The 15619-nt window shown below is 35.4% G+C and overlaps 1 protein-coding gene across 2 annotated transcripts; it reads right to left on the reverse strand.

The window, feature by feature from the left end:
- Positions 1–3476: 3476 nt before the first annotated feature.
- LOC113778212 lies at positions 3477–11887 on the reverse strand. Of its 2 annotated transcripts, XM_027323530.1 has the most exons (8): positions 11778–11887; positions 9824–9915; positions 9497–9564; positions 9000–9078; positions 7286–7392; positions 7100–7204; positions 6019–6118; positions 3477–3913 (listed from the first exon to the last, which is right to left on the reverse strand). In XM_027323530.1, the coding sequence occupies exons 2-8, from the start codon at positions 9905–9907 to the stop codon at positions 3737–3739; spliced, it is 720 nt and encodes a 239-aa protein (XP_027179331.1). In that variant the 5' UTR covers positions 9908–9915; positions 11778–11887; the 3' UTR covers positions 3477–3736. The 2 variants fall into 2 exon arrangements, with proteins under 2 accessions (XP_027179331.1, XP_027179332.1); XM_027323531.1 differs by lacking the exon at positions 11778–11887 and having other exon boundaries at positions 9786–9869.
- Positions 11888–15619: the final 3732 nt, after the last annotated feature.

Below are 15619 nucleotides of genomic sequence, written 5' to 3' on the forward strand. Positions count from 1 at the left end.
CGTGTAAATGAATAGTTATTTAAAAAAGGGAAATATTATTTGCATTCTTATTTTTATTAATCACATTCCCACGATCATTCTAATTATATAGTTTTTATTTATTATACTATACGATAAAATAAATGGTAGGAATGCAAATAACAAAAAAAAATGCAAATAACATTTTCCATTTAAAAATAGTACTATTTGGTTATTGAATGGTAATGCAATTACTTAAGAATGGTAGAGGGTCCAGACTGGAGAATTGGAAAAGTTTAGATAACGTTCTGATGAAAATTGAGCGGTAGCGTGAATGTGTGATTAGTGTTCAGTTGTGGAGCAATGATATGCAATTCCAAGGTGTGACTTTTTTCTCTTTTTTTTGGCAATAGATTAGGATTATTGTATCATTATAAATAAGGATATATATATTTTTATCGACACGATAACTTCTATATTACAATTATTCCTACTCAACACTGGGGAAGGAGGGAATCTAAAGAAGTTAAGAGGAATCTGGTGAATCATCACCGATTCAGATGGATACCTACGCACCCACTGACGAAATATTTCCAGGAAAGCCTGGTTATTAGAATAAGTATATATAAGATATGTAAATATGACTATTGTTTTCCTTTTTTAAATATGACTATGTGTGTCAACACCAAATTAATACTCAATCTTTGTATATTGTATTGTATGTATAGGTGTGTAGATAACCAATGGCTTGTTGGGTTGTTGGTCACCATAAAACCTTTAGTGCTTTGTGCGGTGTTTTTTTTTTTTTTTTGATAAAAACAGGTTGAAATTTTGAATCCGGTAGTAAAATGTTTCCTGCTTCCTGTATTGAATTCGCATGCAGCATTTTTTTCCCCAGTTTTGGAAAGTACAAAATCATTTTTTTAAAAATAAAAAAAGAAATCAATAGTCTGAATCCAAAAGGAACACGGATTCCCTTAACATAATCTCTCAGGGTTTCTTCTGATATAAATTATAAATTTGTCAGATATCTCTCAGCTCTCAGACGATGCTAGAAAACTGAAATATTTCTGACGGATTCATGCGTTGAAACGATGGAAAAACCAAGCCTAGAGGATGCATTGGATTTCATCTTTGAAGTGAAACGAGCATTAATCAGTCATCCAAACCAAGAAAATAACAAGTACAATCAGTTCTGTTTTGCCCTCGATGAGTTCTATCGTCAAAAAATCAGTGCAGAATTTTTAGTATCAACATTGGAAAGTTTATTTGAATCCCATGAAAATTTGCTCTCAGGGTTCAAGAATTTCTTGCCTGAGGATCAAGAAACTAAAAGGGTCACTAATTCTTGTCGAAACAAGGGAAATTCTGTACCTGAATTCCAGAGACAAGCATGCAATGAGTTTATTTTTAAAGTCAGGGATCGATTCAGGAACAACCCTGAAGTATACGCTTCATTCTTGGACATATTGGTCCTGTATGGAAAGGGTGATAAAAGTATGATCGAGGCTTATGAGATGATTTACAATCTGTTCTTTGGCCATGCTGATTTGATACGTGATTTTGACAGTTTCTTCAGTGATCGAGATGAGAAAGTTCGAAAAGAGATCGGAAAGATTCAGGGTTTTGTAGATGAAGACTGGTTGCATGAAGTTGATAGATGGAAGTCTCTACTGTCTTCAGCCAAAAAGGTGGCCAAGAGAGTCATAGCTGGAGAATGTCTTGATGATGATACCAAATTCACGCCCATGAACTTACGTTGCATTGAGAATTTGTATGGCGAATATGGTCCAGAAGTAATGCAGGAGTTGAACAACAATCCTGGAAGGGTTTTGCCCATTATTTTACCTCGTTTGAACCAGAAAAAGTTGGAACTTAAACGGGTTAAATCTTGTATGATCAAATTCTTGCGTGAATATCGGCATCGCCGTCATGGAATAGAATGATTTCTTGCTTCTGTTTTTTATTTTCTTCCCCTTCTTTTGTTTTTTAATTTTTTAACATCCTTTTCTTGTCTATGTGCTTGATTTTACTCTAAGCCTGCAGGCCTGCCAGTATGGTTCTTCAGTTTCATGAAGAAAGAACATCTGAACAATTCTGACAATAAAGATTGATTTTGGTCTGAAATCTGAATACAAAGTATAGAAGATGGGATTCTGTGGTGAAGCGGCCAATTCTGGAGTCGACTGCTAAATATGTTTCTTCATAGTATGTCTCCTGCCCAATGCTTCCATAATCAATCAAGACGATACTAGCAAATCCATCACCCCATTGTCAACAGTTCAAAGACTGAACTTAACTGGAAGGTGAATTGGTGTGTGGTATTCCTAGTAAAGTTTACAGAAAAATGCAGTTTTGGTACCCAAACTTTGACACATGAGCAGTTTTAATCTCCAAATTTTGGACAAAAACAAATCTTGTACCCAATTTTTCAACTATTGAGCACATTTAGTACCATTGACGGATTTTTCCCAAATTACTACTGAAAAAAGTTATGTAATAGTCATATGTCCGAAAACTATTGTATAAAAAAATGCCAAAAAAATGTTAAGGACTAATAATTTTATCAAATAAAATATTCTTCTGACAGTAAGTACTAAATTTAAAAACTAATAATTTTATCAAAAAAATATTTTACATTTTATGATATTTTTTTATTAATAGTCGTTAAACAGGTGACTATCACATGACTTTCTCAAGTAGCAAAATGGGAAAAACCGTCAATAGTACTAAATATGCTCAAAAATTGAAAGTTTGGGTACCAAAACTGCATTTTTCTCTAAAGTTTATATAATCTGAAATCCCTTTAGATCACAAATCAGGTTATCTTTGCAACTGTAGTACCTCAATTTCATGCGTACTAATTAGACTCCAAAGTCTAAATATCATCCCAATGAAGTATTGAATCTAAGCCTTGTATACATTTGCACACAGTAAAAGCGCGTCTTTTCTGTCAGGACTTAGAACTGAATACTGATCGTCTCGCCTTCCACTTTCTGTTTATTAGTAAATCCGATGGAATGCAAGCAACCAGAGACAGGTTCTCTTGACAATTTACAAAGATCGATTCTCTTTTTCCTAGTGATTAGTACCGACAGACAACAATTTCACTGAAAGATGACTGCATTTTGACAAAGGTTTGATACTGCTTCAAGTGCTTTTGATATATATAATCAGCAAAATCTTTGAAAAATCTGCCTGTTCTAGTTAAATCTAATGCCTTATTCAAGGTTACATTTTAATTTTGCAAGTAATTGCCACATTTACCTTCTTCTGACTTGCTGTGCTATAATCAGAGAAGCATTCCAGTATTGCTACAATACCTCAATCATCTTCATAACTATTTCTTGATATTCATGCACTTGAATAATTCATATGATGCTTGGGATTCAGTCGAGAATATGAGTAAAACCAATATGGAAATTAAAAGACTTCTTTCTTAAACAACAAAATAACCCTGACTTTGAATTAAGTGAATACAGCACTTGTACAAGTTTAGAGAGGAAAAAAGCCTTTGATTAAGAAATCTTTCGGCCCTGTATTAAAAATGAATGCTGTTTCTAAAAGGAGAGTAACATTTTATACATGATATTTATGGTAAATGCAATGCCAATTTCTAACTAACCTGTAGTGTGCATTGTACAAAACCAGTAAACCGTCACAGCTTCAGAGTAAAACAAACGCATCATGACCGATTGAACACTGGAGACTCATTTATTAATCTATAAACCCCAAGAGCAAAACATAGCTTATATCAATAGCTCGTTCAACACCTGCACTAGGTAACGCGGATAAGCAGCACGACCATTACGAAGATAAGAGTCATGACAAACATCAGGAGCCATGTGAAACACGAGGTCTTGGAACTCTGGGAAAACACGCCCGCGGCCCGAGTATTAGCATGCCCTGTGCTGGCTAAACTATGTTCAACTGCTCTCTCTGTCGAATCAAGTAGCTGCACTCAACAAATTATATATATATCAGTCAACATGACAAACCCCTAAAATAAAAAAAGAAACCTGGGAAACCGAAATTCTGAAAATGTCGTCACAAACTACAAAAGCAAAGCAGCAACCACCCCAGAAGAGAGAAAAAGGGTTCCAGAAAATACAACAGAATATCTTCAATCCAAAACAGGAGCTCTAATGCAGACATGATGAATCAAGTGGTTACTTTTTGCAACCTTCTGAGATGGGCAAGCTAGTAAATGCTTTTGGAGGCAATATAAGTACTAAATTCTAGCTCCGATGGTGATGAAATGCTATTATACATTAACTGCGGCACCTTTTCTCAGTTGCCCTTTTTTTTCAGTTGCTTGAAATAAGCTCACTACAAGTTTTTTTTTTCTCACGTTAAATGCTGCTTTAAGGTGTTATCATTTGCTCTTAACTTCTGCCCTTAGCTTATCTTAAGCTAAGAAAAGCCAATATTAATATGCAGACCATGAGGTGCAACTGAGAAAGGCTTTAATCAATCAAATTTTCAGAACAAAAACATCCTTCTAATGTTGTGAACACCTAATATCATTTCACATTTTCTGTATTCATCTTTGCAAAAGCTGAAGCAAACAGGAAAATGCCTGTAGGCTCCCACATATCAATTTCAAAATTATCTTCATAGTTTCTTTATATTTTCCTTTGCCAGTGAAGTTCTTCGTAAAATAAGTGAATGTAATTCCTGAAATGTAAATTAGCACTATCAAATTCCCTATTCCTTTGTCTGCTCATGTTTTCTATGAAACAGAACAACGCCTTTACAAATGAGCATAACTACAACGTGCAGATCCTGCAAGGACACAAAGGAGATCTATCTCTCCTCCTACCATGAACTCATTCCTAAAGCAAATCTTTTAGCATCAGTTATAACATTTTCAAAGCAACAGCTCATTTAAACCACAGAGATCATCTATACCGGCCCAGTAAATGAAGAGAAACACTGGAACAAAAATTGCAAGCTCATAGAACTAAGCAAAAATTACACAAGTGACATAGCTATATCCATAACATAAAGATACAACAGGATTGCTCTAAAATTGAACAGCTCAGATGGCCAAAATTATAAAAGGCACCTGTCTTAACCCAAAGATGCAACTCGATTGCACCTAAAATTGAACAGCTCACATAATGACAGTAATAAATGGCACTTAGCAAACAATTTGAAGCATCTACGACACAGAGAATCTGCATGACAGAATTCAAAATAGGTCTTAATTCCCAAAAACTACTTGAAGATTAGTGGCACCAAAGACCAGGATTCAAACTCCCTCCAACATAAACAAAATTAAAAGTGGGGTGTGGGTAATGCTGTTGCAATGTTTGGCTTAGGAGATCAACCCTCATCATTCTAAGTCGGAATAAACATCAGCACCTTTTTGGTGATGACACATCACTTCCTAGCAGCAGACTTTACTTCTCTATTTACCTAATTATGGAGCTCAAAGCTCTTCTGTTGAGAGAAGAATAATGAACCTAGCGAAATCCAGCAAGAGAAACAAAAAGGGCGCGTCCATTTAACTGATTTAAGTCCATCATTTTCTGACATATTTACTACTATAAGGAGATCAGACTATGCCTTTTGGTAAGACCATTATTTTCAGGAAAAGTTACCGGGAATAGTTAACAACAGAACAAACAATCAAGCTGTAACTGCCAAGTTATCATTGACAAACAAGTTAAACCCCATCAGCATAGTTATAGAACATTCAAGAAGCAACCTACACTAAAAGCTACCTAATAAATCTTTTACAAGATTGGGAACAGGAAAAACACTGAAAATAACTAAATCATTTCAATCTTAATGGACTGAATAAGCACAAAATCAGCAAGACAGCGTAACATTTCCTCTATGCATCATACTGGGTGAACAAAACTGGAAGAAGAAAGAAGCATGAACATGTATGATTCTGTGTGTCAGCTAAATGTATTACTTGAAGAAAATACCAATGTAGTAAACCTTGTTTCTAACCCAAAAAGAACAAACTCACACATAGAAACTTGGACCCCATTCACAAAAACATGTTGAATATTTTATGTTGAACAGTGTGAAAGCAATATAACTTACTTTCTCAGTGTTTTTGACAGATTGATTCATCAACAGACTACTTTCTTTGAGTTGCCGTGCCAAGTGAACCATTTCATCAGTTAAATCCTCTTGAAGCTTCCTGTAAAAGCATAATCTCAGCATAATCTGCATGGAGAACAGCAAGGAGGAAGAAGGGCGCCTATGGTGCATTCTCTTCCTCGCCAATTAAAAAGTCCTAACGAACTCGGGGACAAGTCAAGCATTAGACTAATAAACCAGAATAGCTCAAGTTTACCCCTGTCATAGACTTTTTTTTTTTTGGGGGGGGGGGGCAAGAAGATGATATATATCAAGGTACAAAAAAATTGATTCTATTATCTAATATTCAAGTCAAGAAATGTTGGCCTCACTGAAATTTGGTACCACTTTTTTTTGTATTACATTATTAATAAATTATGAGTTATTCAACTGGAAAGTCTAGTTTCACAATCTCATATTGGAATAAATTTCAGCAAAAAGTTTCATTTTTGCATTTTTGTAATAAAGACATATATTCCTTTTCTCTAGTCCTTCGTTTTGATTATCATGCTCATTAGCAAATTTCAAGTGTCTATTTCATTTATCTTGTTTCTTTGACCCTTTTATTGATAACTTTTGATAGTCAGTTGTGCTTCTGATATGTGTCCATGAACATGCATTGTGTTTAAGGGACAAGCTTCTAGACAGACGGATTCTGATTTTGTAAATTTGCATGTTTCCTTGAGTATTTCAACATTCAACTAAATTTTAGGATAATTAAATACTATATTTGTTTACGAACCAAGAAAGTTTTGCTTAAAAAAAGTTGTTTTAATCAACTTTCTTAATTAATTAAGGAAAAGACACAGACACAAACAAGGTCTGACAGGAAATCCATTCATCCTCTACAACTACACCTAGCAGAAGTGGTTTTCCTTCGATCCTGTCATATGTAATTTATATAAAGATGCTATTGGGAGTTTATAACCTACTAATTTGAACACCAAGTCCAAACCAGACCTTCTAGTTCCAGTAAGCTTATATGGCTATCAGGAGCATTTTTTCAGGCAGAAACTTTACTACATTGGTATCTAAACAATACCTGTGTTTCTGAATATGTGTTTGTGCAGAAGCATCCAATTTAACTGGCGTTGATTGCTCGGATTCTACAGTATCATGAGACCCATCTTCAGTAATAGACTGGGGCCTGCAAAATTCAAAATTGAACTTACAAATACCAACAAGCAAGCATACAACAACAGATACCCAAATTTGCATGAGTGCTTACCCAAATCTCCTCCTTAATCCTCTTGGGGATTGAACACTTTCCCTGGCTTTAGCTGCATCAGTGACAGAAGTTCCAAGAGAATGGTCCTCGGTTACTTCCACTATAGACTGAATTTTGCCCAAAAAAAAAAAAATCAATCTACTGAAGCAACACACCATAAGTTACAGGAAGCTAAAATTCCACATACCCAATAAGTAACAAAACTACATGTTACAACAGGGAACTACTTCCATCCGTTCTCCTAAGGAAGACCTTAATGATGATGCTCAAAACAAGGTGGTGTTTGGCAAAGAATAAAATTGCTTTTATCAGAGATACAAGATTGAGCTAACAACATGCAGAAATATGGTACCAAAAGTTCCCATGGAGAGCCACTTTATCTGCAATGCAACATCCAAGTAAAAACTGGTCCTAGTTCAATGGATGGTAAGCTAGCTGCAAACAGGAATTTATTTTCCTCTTGCCAATAGAGTTGAAAAAGAAACTAGGATTAACCATCCTTTTCAATGATAAGTAGAAAATGAAAAGATTCATGTATTTAAATTTAACAAATTCTAACTATTTAACATTTATTTTTCTCAAACCAGTTCAACAAACAAATAGACAAACTAAGTTCTCATGAAAACCAGCCAACCCAGAAATGCTTCATACACTATTCAAGGAACTCTTTGTCCAAACTAATCTGAGACCCATACACGCTCAGTAAAAAGACACCAGGCCAAGGAAGATAGGATATAGAAAGATGGCATACCTATGCCCAACCATGCAATACGACATGCCTCAAGATTACTTTCTTACAGATTATTTGTCAGAAAAATCATCGAAGAATTACACCAACAAATGTGGTGTTGTAAAATGCCAAACATTGATGCAGATCTAATTGCTTGGAAAGAAGTATTATGTAACACCACACAAGGTCAATGGTAGGCAAACAAGTTTACAGATCAAACTCTAAAGGATTAGAAATAGGAGAAACAAATTAATTTCTTTCCTCCAGTCTTTTAAGCCCCCTCACCTTCGGCTTCCCCTGTCGCATCCTCTGCCAAGTGGTAATTTCCATTCCAGCACATTTTTAAGAGTTGATTGACAAGAGACTTGATAAAAAATTGGATTATACATCTTTTCATTGAGGAATTATGGCTGAAATGGCATAGTTTTTGGAGATTGTAGCCAAAATAATGTGCTGTATGAGAAGTTTCTAATTTGAGCGGAATATTTCTTATATATCAATTTTGAAGGACTGAAAATAACTATGCCACTATTACATTGATGTGCCTTACCTGTCAAGATAAGTATGTTTATGGAGTGGTTAGTGATGTTTCAGCTTGATGGGGTCCTGTAGATAAACCTCAAATGCAGAAGAAAATAATGAAAGAAGGAACAAAAGGAAAAGGCAAAGAAAAAAACAAGTAGGGGAAAAGGGACAGAACCAAAGTAAACAGCACGCACCCACCTAAGTGCTATGCTAGAGGATGATACTGTAATTTCATAAAACACTACATTTAGAGTAAACCTGAAGAAAAAGTAATATTATTTATCCTATTACTCAAGTGACTTAACCTACCAGGGCTTTCTTTTTTAATTTAAGTGACATGCCCAACAACATAGTATCAATCTGCTACAATATCTACAAATTGCCAGATGATTTTTTTAAGCGTACAAACTTGTATACACTCTTTAAACTATTGAAACCAAAAAATGATCAGTAACTCACCTCCACCTCAGGGGTAGCTAATCTGGCAGCAATAACTTCAATTTGGTCAGAATACTCATTCAGCCTAGCTTTTGAAATCCTGTTCAAAAAGCAGCAAAAGCAGAGTAAGGAAAAGCTTTATTTCTAGATAAGGAAATAGTTGAGTGGAAGATTTGTTGTGTGTCGAGATTCATTAGGAAATTTTGAACCCTGACCTATGCTCTGCCATTTAGAGGTCTATGCTATTTCCAATAAAAGATAAAATCCAATTGAAGTTCCATGGTCCATAGGTTAGAGGACCATGAATACTTGCATCTAACAAAGTATGAGCATAATAAAGCAAATAACTTGTGCTGTTATGTATCTTTCCTGCAACGAGTCCACCCCCACTTTCTTCAGATAAATTTTGACCAGCTGTGCTCAAAATGGTTAAAACGTTTCTTTTCATGTCTCTGTTTTCCTATTAAAAATAAAACCTTTATAGGGAAAAAACATAAAATAGAACATTGCATAAAGACCTTGGTAATCCTTCGTTAGTCTTCTCTTCAGCCAATTGCTCCAGTTGCTCTCGTAACGTGGCAACATACTGGATACCAAGAGACAATAATGAACAAAAGATTTTAAAAAACAAATAGTTAAAGCCCAAAAGCGCCTCAATCAGTTATAAGATTTAAACAAATTTTGGCTCACTGAATTATTTAAAATCAATATCTAATATGAAGTAGAAAAGGGAACAAGAAATATCTTTTCTGCTAAAGGACAGAAGATAACAAAGTAACACAGTAACACAGCACAAAAAGTCATTACCCAATACACAGTTGGACTTGAGAGGTCTTTACACATACATGTATGAGCTTTGCCTGATTCTGTTGCTGTGGGGCAGCTGCCAGTAACCTCCTCAAATTGATCTCTGTTTTGCTCAAACCCATAGAAATTCCTACATGTGTCAATGCTTGTTGATCAGAATAACCTTATTTACCTTTAAGTCAATGTATATGATAGCTAGAAGTAAATTATAAATGCCTTTACAAGCCACAAGGAAGCATATTTCAGTGCATAAATACACATAATTGTGCAAATATCAACTTGAAGCAGTACGGATTCGATGTCTCTGATTTTTCTTTCACAGTTTCAAAGTTCAAGATCAAAGAAATTTCATATACATACTCCTAAGCAGAAGTTTCTAGATTTCCAGATGGTATTGTAAATGATGAATGGGAGCTTGCTACTTTTACTTAAACCTTTGAAGAAAACATATGAGCTTTACTGAGTATTAGAAAAAGTAGTATAGCTTAAAAAGACATTTCATAGTTTACACAATCGGGATGTAAGAGAAACAATCAATCAAAAGAATTATCACTAATGCAATCACCTTGCAGCTGCAGCAATAAGGTGAAATCAAAACCAAAAAGTGTAAGAAAATCATACTACCCAGACAAAACTTAACACCTCCTAACTCGAGTATCTGCTCATCAAGCTTGTCAGCCCCAAACAGGGATACTCACAGTCAACCTTGAGCTCCCCAAGTACTTGTCTTAGGATTCCAATCCCACTCTAGTAGTACTTGAGCTCAAATTAAAGGCAAAATTAACCAAAAGCAAAACCCCAAAAGTTTAATCGACCCATTAATGGAAGCCATGAACTGATATCTAACAGCCAGAATTGCTCAAAAATCAATCAATTCAAACCACAATTACTCATATTTAGTTCCAAACTCCAATTAGCATAGCAACGCACAACAGTGTGGACCTAAGAAAAGAAACCACAGCTTGCAACTGTTTTACATATTTCGGCATTTTCATAAACACTTCAAAGGCAAGTACTTAAAGAAGGGAAAAATGATATTCCACTCAAAAGAGGCCAAAACACATCAGACAAAGCAGAGAAATATTCAAAGGAGAAGGTGAGAAATTATAGTGCCACTTCACTGGTGTTTCGGTTATGCATTTAGGCAATGCCGACAAACTACTTTTGTCCCTGATTCTTTCGTTCTCTTTTGGATGCGTCTGTGCTTTCTTTTTTTCTTTCTTCTTTTAGAATCGCATGCAAAACCTTTTTTTTTTGGGTTAGTTGCAACCACCCCCCCCCCCCCAAAAAAAAAAAATTCCGCAAAAAAATAGAAAACAAAATTTTATTCCCATTTATTAATTGATCAATTCTTCCTCCATCAGAAGCTTAAGTTACCAAAGAACCCTGTTTAGTGGAGGAGATTGGCGTTTTATTAGACCATACAAATAACCTATGAGGTCTCGATTTGAATGAAAATTAGAACTATTGGGGGTTAGACGTGAAAATAAGCTAAACAAGAAAATTTTGAAGGCAATTTTGAGAAATATCAACTTCTTCCTCGGATCAGATATCCAGCATCTCTGATTCTTCTTCTTCATTATTTGATTCCTCAAGTAAAAATCAGGCCATCGTTGGACTAGCTGGACTTTAACCATTTTCACACTGGCAACACACACAGGTCCCACAGTAATCAAACAAAAGGAACATGAATTCCTTCATATCTTTCGTTTTGATATTTCCTTCGGGTATTTCTACAAACGGCTATTGCGCAAAATTCCTATTGACAATCTTCACAGGAATGTAGACAGAGTAGAACCCAAAAATTTTCACATGTAATTAGCACAAAAGCAGCAGCAAAATTCAACATTAACTATCAACGTACCAGTAAAGTGAAAAGAAGAAAAATATATTAGACCCAAAATTTCGGCAAAACACCTGAACTTCCCATATGTTTCATATGCACAAATAAAGCAGCCGAAATTATAGCTTGGAATAGAGGAAAGAATAGACCTTCAGCAGTGATCGAGGCGGAATCCGGTGAGGGGTGGCGACGCCGTCCTGGTTTTCTGACGTTGCTAAGACTGACGTCACTGATTTGCGTTTTTTTTTTTTTAATTCTAGTTTCCCGTTTTTTGTTTATTTTTGCTGGGCTGGGGGCTGCAATTAAACCCCCTAGACGCATTCCACAAATGTCTGCTTATTTTTAATTCTTGTTTTAGATTTTAGCCCGCAACGGGTCTTCTGTCTCACACCCTGTGCCACTCTCTGTCTCATTTTTTATTATATTGCTATTTTTCCTTCACAAACATCATGTTTTAATTCTTTTTTATTTTCTTAAAATCTAATAACTATTAATTGAGTAAAAAATAAATAAAACAGTTTCAAAAAACTAATATAATAGAAAATTAAAAAATACAGCAAAAAATTCATAAAAAATCTCATTTTTTATGCATTTTGATTTTTTGAGTTTGTTAAATTTTGTGTATTACTCAATTAATAATTATTGGATTTTAAGGAAATAAAAAGGAATTAAAATATGATGTTTGTGAAGACGAAATAACAATATAATAAAAAGTGGGACAGAGAGTGACACAGGGTGTGGGACAGAAGATCCGTTGCGATTTTAGCCTCGAGATTATTTTGAGGGACAACTCATTTTGTGCCTCTGTCCAATACACTTGTATGTAACTTGAACTCGGGTTGATCGAGTTCGAGCCGAATTTCGAACTACTCGATTGTCATTCGAGTCGAGTTTCAAGCTAAAATTTTGAAGCTCGTGACTTGTCAAGCTACTCGTCGAGCCGAAATATTTAAATAATATATTTATAATTTAAATAATATGTATATTATAATTATAAAATGACCGTTATGGGTATAAGTTATACGGAATTTACAATATACTCTTCTTTATAATAAAATTTTATAATGATAAAAAAGTAATAACATAATTATAAAAAGACCTAAAAAGAAAAAATGTCTAAAAAAGGGAAGAAAAGACTTTCTTCTCTGTCTGTTCGAAGAAAGTGTGTCAAAAAATTGTGAAAAATTCCAGACTTTCTTCTCTGTCTGTTCGAAGAAAGTTGAGAAGAAATTCACTTTCTGTTCGAAGTACATCCCTACCAACCACTGACTCTGAGTGATTTAGATCTAAACCCTATCTCCGTTACTCTCAGTCTCTCGTTCGTCGCCGACGCCGTTGCTCGCCGCATCTGTCAGACTCCATCGCCATCGCTACAGAGTGAGCTCGCCGCATCTGGTTACTGGTATGTCTGCCTCTGCTCTAATGTAGTATGATTGATTACCGCATCTGGTTACTCCAATCATATTGTGATGCCCCGTGACAAATGTTATGGGCTCTGAGTTTGTTAAAGTTGGTGTCTTGGTAATTTTCGCCGCAGCTCTTATGGTATCCTTTGCAATTATGAGCCACTGGAATTGGGACCCTGATTCATGCATCTGTAATTGTTGTCGGTTGTTTACATTTAATTGGGTAAGAAACCCCTACGTATTTCTAGCAGATGTTTTGATTTGTCATGAGACGACAAATTGGCCTGGGTACTCCTCTTTAGACCATTATTCTTTACTTTCAATTCTAGAATCATAGGCATGAGAACTTCTTGTCCGGGTTGATCAGCTGATTAGCAACTTGCCAAGCTCTTCTAGTTGACCCAACTGGCTGAAAAACCAATTCTGCTTTCTCCATGTCGACTGATGGAACAGAATAGAGCTGCTCTGTTTTGTTTTCTGGGGATTTAAAAGTTTATTGTCTACTTCTTCAAAAGAGCCGTGTCTTATAACCAAAATCTTGGGTATAGATGCAACTCAGACAATGAATCCTTAACATTTTTTTTGGCTGTCCCTGTCTTCTGCATACTGCTTAATTGATGTCTCGTTGAATTGTTTTTTTAATCTCAACTAGACAAATTATAATCCAAAAGAAAAAACAAATTGTGCTGTAGTTCTTAGTTCTTGAAATTCATGTAGCTTGTTGTGCTGTAGTTTTAAGTAGGTGCACGAATTGATATACGGAGTTATATGGTTATGAGGTGGAGCTTAAAATGTACTTATTTATGTTATGTACTGGTCCTCTTTCTTTTGTCTGTTCTGTGTAAAGTTCATATTCAAAGTAAAAAAAAAAATGGCACTTTTACTGTCATCGACTTAGAGGGTGATAAGCTTTTTACATGCTTTTTTGGTGTCAGCATAGGTGATACAGCTATAGTGTATAAGGTCATCTTTGCTGGGCTGTCTGCTTTCTGCTTCATGCCAGCATTTCACTCTTCAAAGCTATTCTTGGTTCTGTTAGTCGAGTCAGGTTAGTGACAAGAGTTTTCAACTTCATTCTTCTATATCTTGTTCAAACACTTGTAATTCTGCTGGACTATGGTCCATTTCTGAACCAGGAACATATTTTTCTGACATGTTCTTGTTTAAAGCAGCTTTCTTTAGTTAGTAATTAGTGATATTTGTGGGGAAAAGGAATTTCTGGATAGATCTTGGCATTGGTTTCTTGAATTGAGCTTGTGGTAGTTGGGATATTGTGGCTGTTTGAGATAATTGTTTGTCTCTCAATTTGGTGGCTCAGCTCATGTTTTGCTGAGTTTTGGAATTTTGTGGGGAATTTTGGTTAGTTTGGGTACTTTCGCAGGGTGTTAAAGATGCTAACTGTGGGAGGTAGAATGTGGATACTTGTATTTGTATCGATGAATTCATGGATTTTATGCCTCATTTACTCCAACTGATAGCTACTTGCTTGCCTGTGGATCTTCCCAAAACGTCACCTTGATTATATGCCTCATTTTTTGATCGAGTCGGGTCAAAAAACTTGATTAGACTCGACTTGATAAGGCTTGACTAAAGGTCGAGCCTAATCGAGTCGAGTCTCGAGCTTAAAGGGAGTTCTTTGAGTCAAGCTTCGAGTATCGATTTTTTGGACTCGGTCGAGCTCGAGCCTAGATATATATAAGTCGAGTCGAGCTCGAGTATTGCGAGCTTGACTTGGCTCGATTACATCCCTAGGTGTGGGGACTAGGGACGGGGAATGGGAAGTAGTAGTATGATTGATTACTGGGTCTGGGAGTAAACCAAAGAAGCATATTAAATTTGTTTTCCTGTCTGCCTCCATCGCCATCTGGATCTGATGAAACACTTCTGCTTTAATTTGTTTTCCTTTTTTGTCTTTTTTTGGCCTTTTTTATTAGGCATGCGTAAGTGTAAAAATGAATACGAAAGCTGTGTGGAATTTTTTTGTCTCTTTTTTGTCTTCCGCATTTGAATGGTATGCTGTGTGGAATTTTTCGTAAAAATGCCACGCAATTGGCTAAAGTAGTACACGGTTCTACTAAATTGGACTTCAACTGAATTGGTAACCTTTGTCAAAAGTGGTTCAATAAGAAGGAAATTACTCACAACCCTTTTTTTCAAAAAAAAAAAAAAAGAATTTGAAAACACACTCCATCATCTTCACATGGCTCTAGATTCTAATTATTGCTCTCTTTGTGCTAAAGAATAAATTCTAACTTCTAAGAGCAGATTTCTAAAACCCCAAAATAAAAATTGTGAATTATAGATACAAGGCGTAGCTTGTCAATCTTGGACGTTAAAAAGAAAGAAGGAAGAACAATTTGAGTATTCCGTGGTAGTCTGGATTTAATGACTTGATATGGAGAGTTAAACAAGCACCACTAGAATTGTTGTGTGTAATTTGTTAGAAATGCCATTAAAACAAAACACACTCTATATAATTCCACTAAAGTCCACAAACTTCATCCCACTTTGTATAATTCCTCTAAAGTCCCTAGATCACTTACATTAAGAGACTAAAGCTCAAAAAGCTTGATTAGGCTCGACTT

This window comes from Coffea eugenioides, chromosome 7 (assembly GCF_003713205.1).
Source record: "Coffea eugenioides isolate CCC68of chromosome 7, Ceug_1.0, whole genome shotgun sequence".
Classification (NCBI taxonomy): domain Eukaryota; kingdom Viridiplantae; phylum Streptophyta; class Magnoliopsida; order Gentianales; family Rubiaceae; genus Coffea; species Coffea eugenioides.

Coding starts and splice junctions, on each gene's coding strand:
- LOC113778212 (XM_027323530.1), bottom strand. CDS start 9,907: ATGGGTTTGAGCAAAACAGAGATCAATTTGAGGAGGTTACTGGCAGCT. Junction 7,393..8,999: donor TAGCTACCCCTGAGGTGGAG/GTGAGTTACTGA, acceptor GGCAAAATTCAG/TCTATAGTGGAAGTAACCGA. Junction 3,914..6,018: donor CTGTCAAAAACACTGAGAAA/GTAAGTTATATT, acceptor TGTTGAGTGCAG/CTACTTGATTCGACAGAGAG.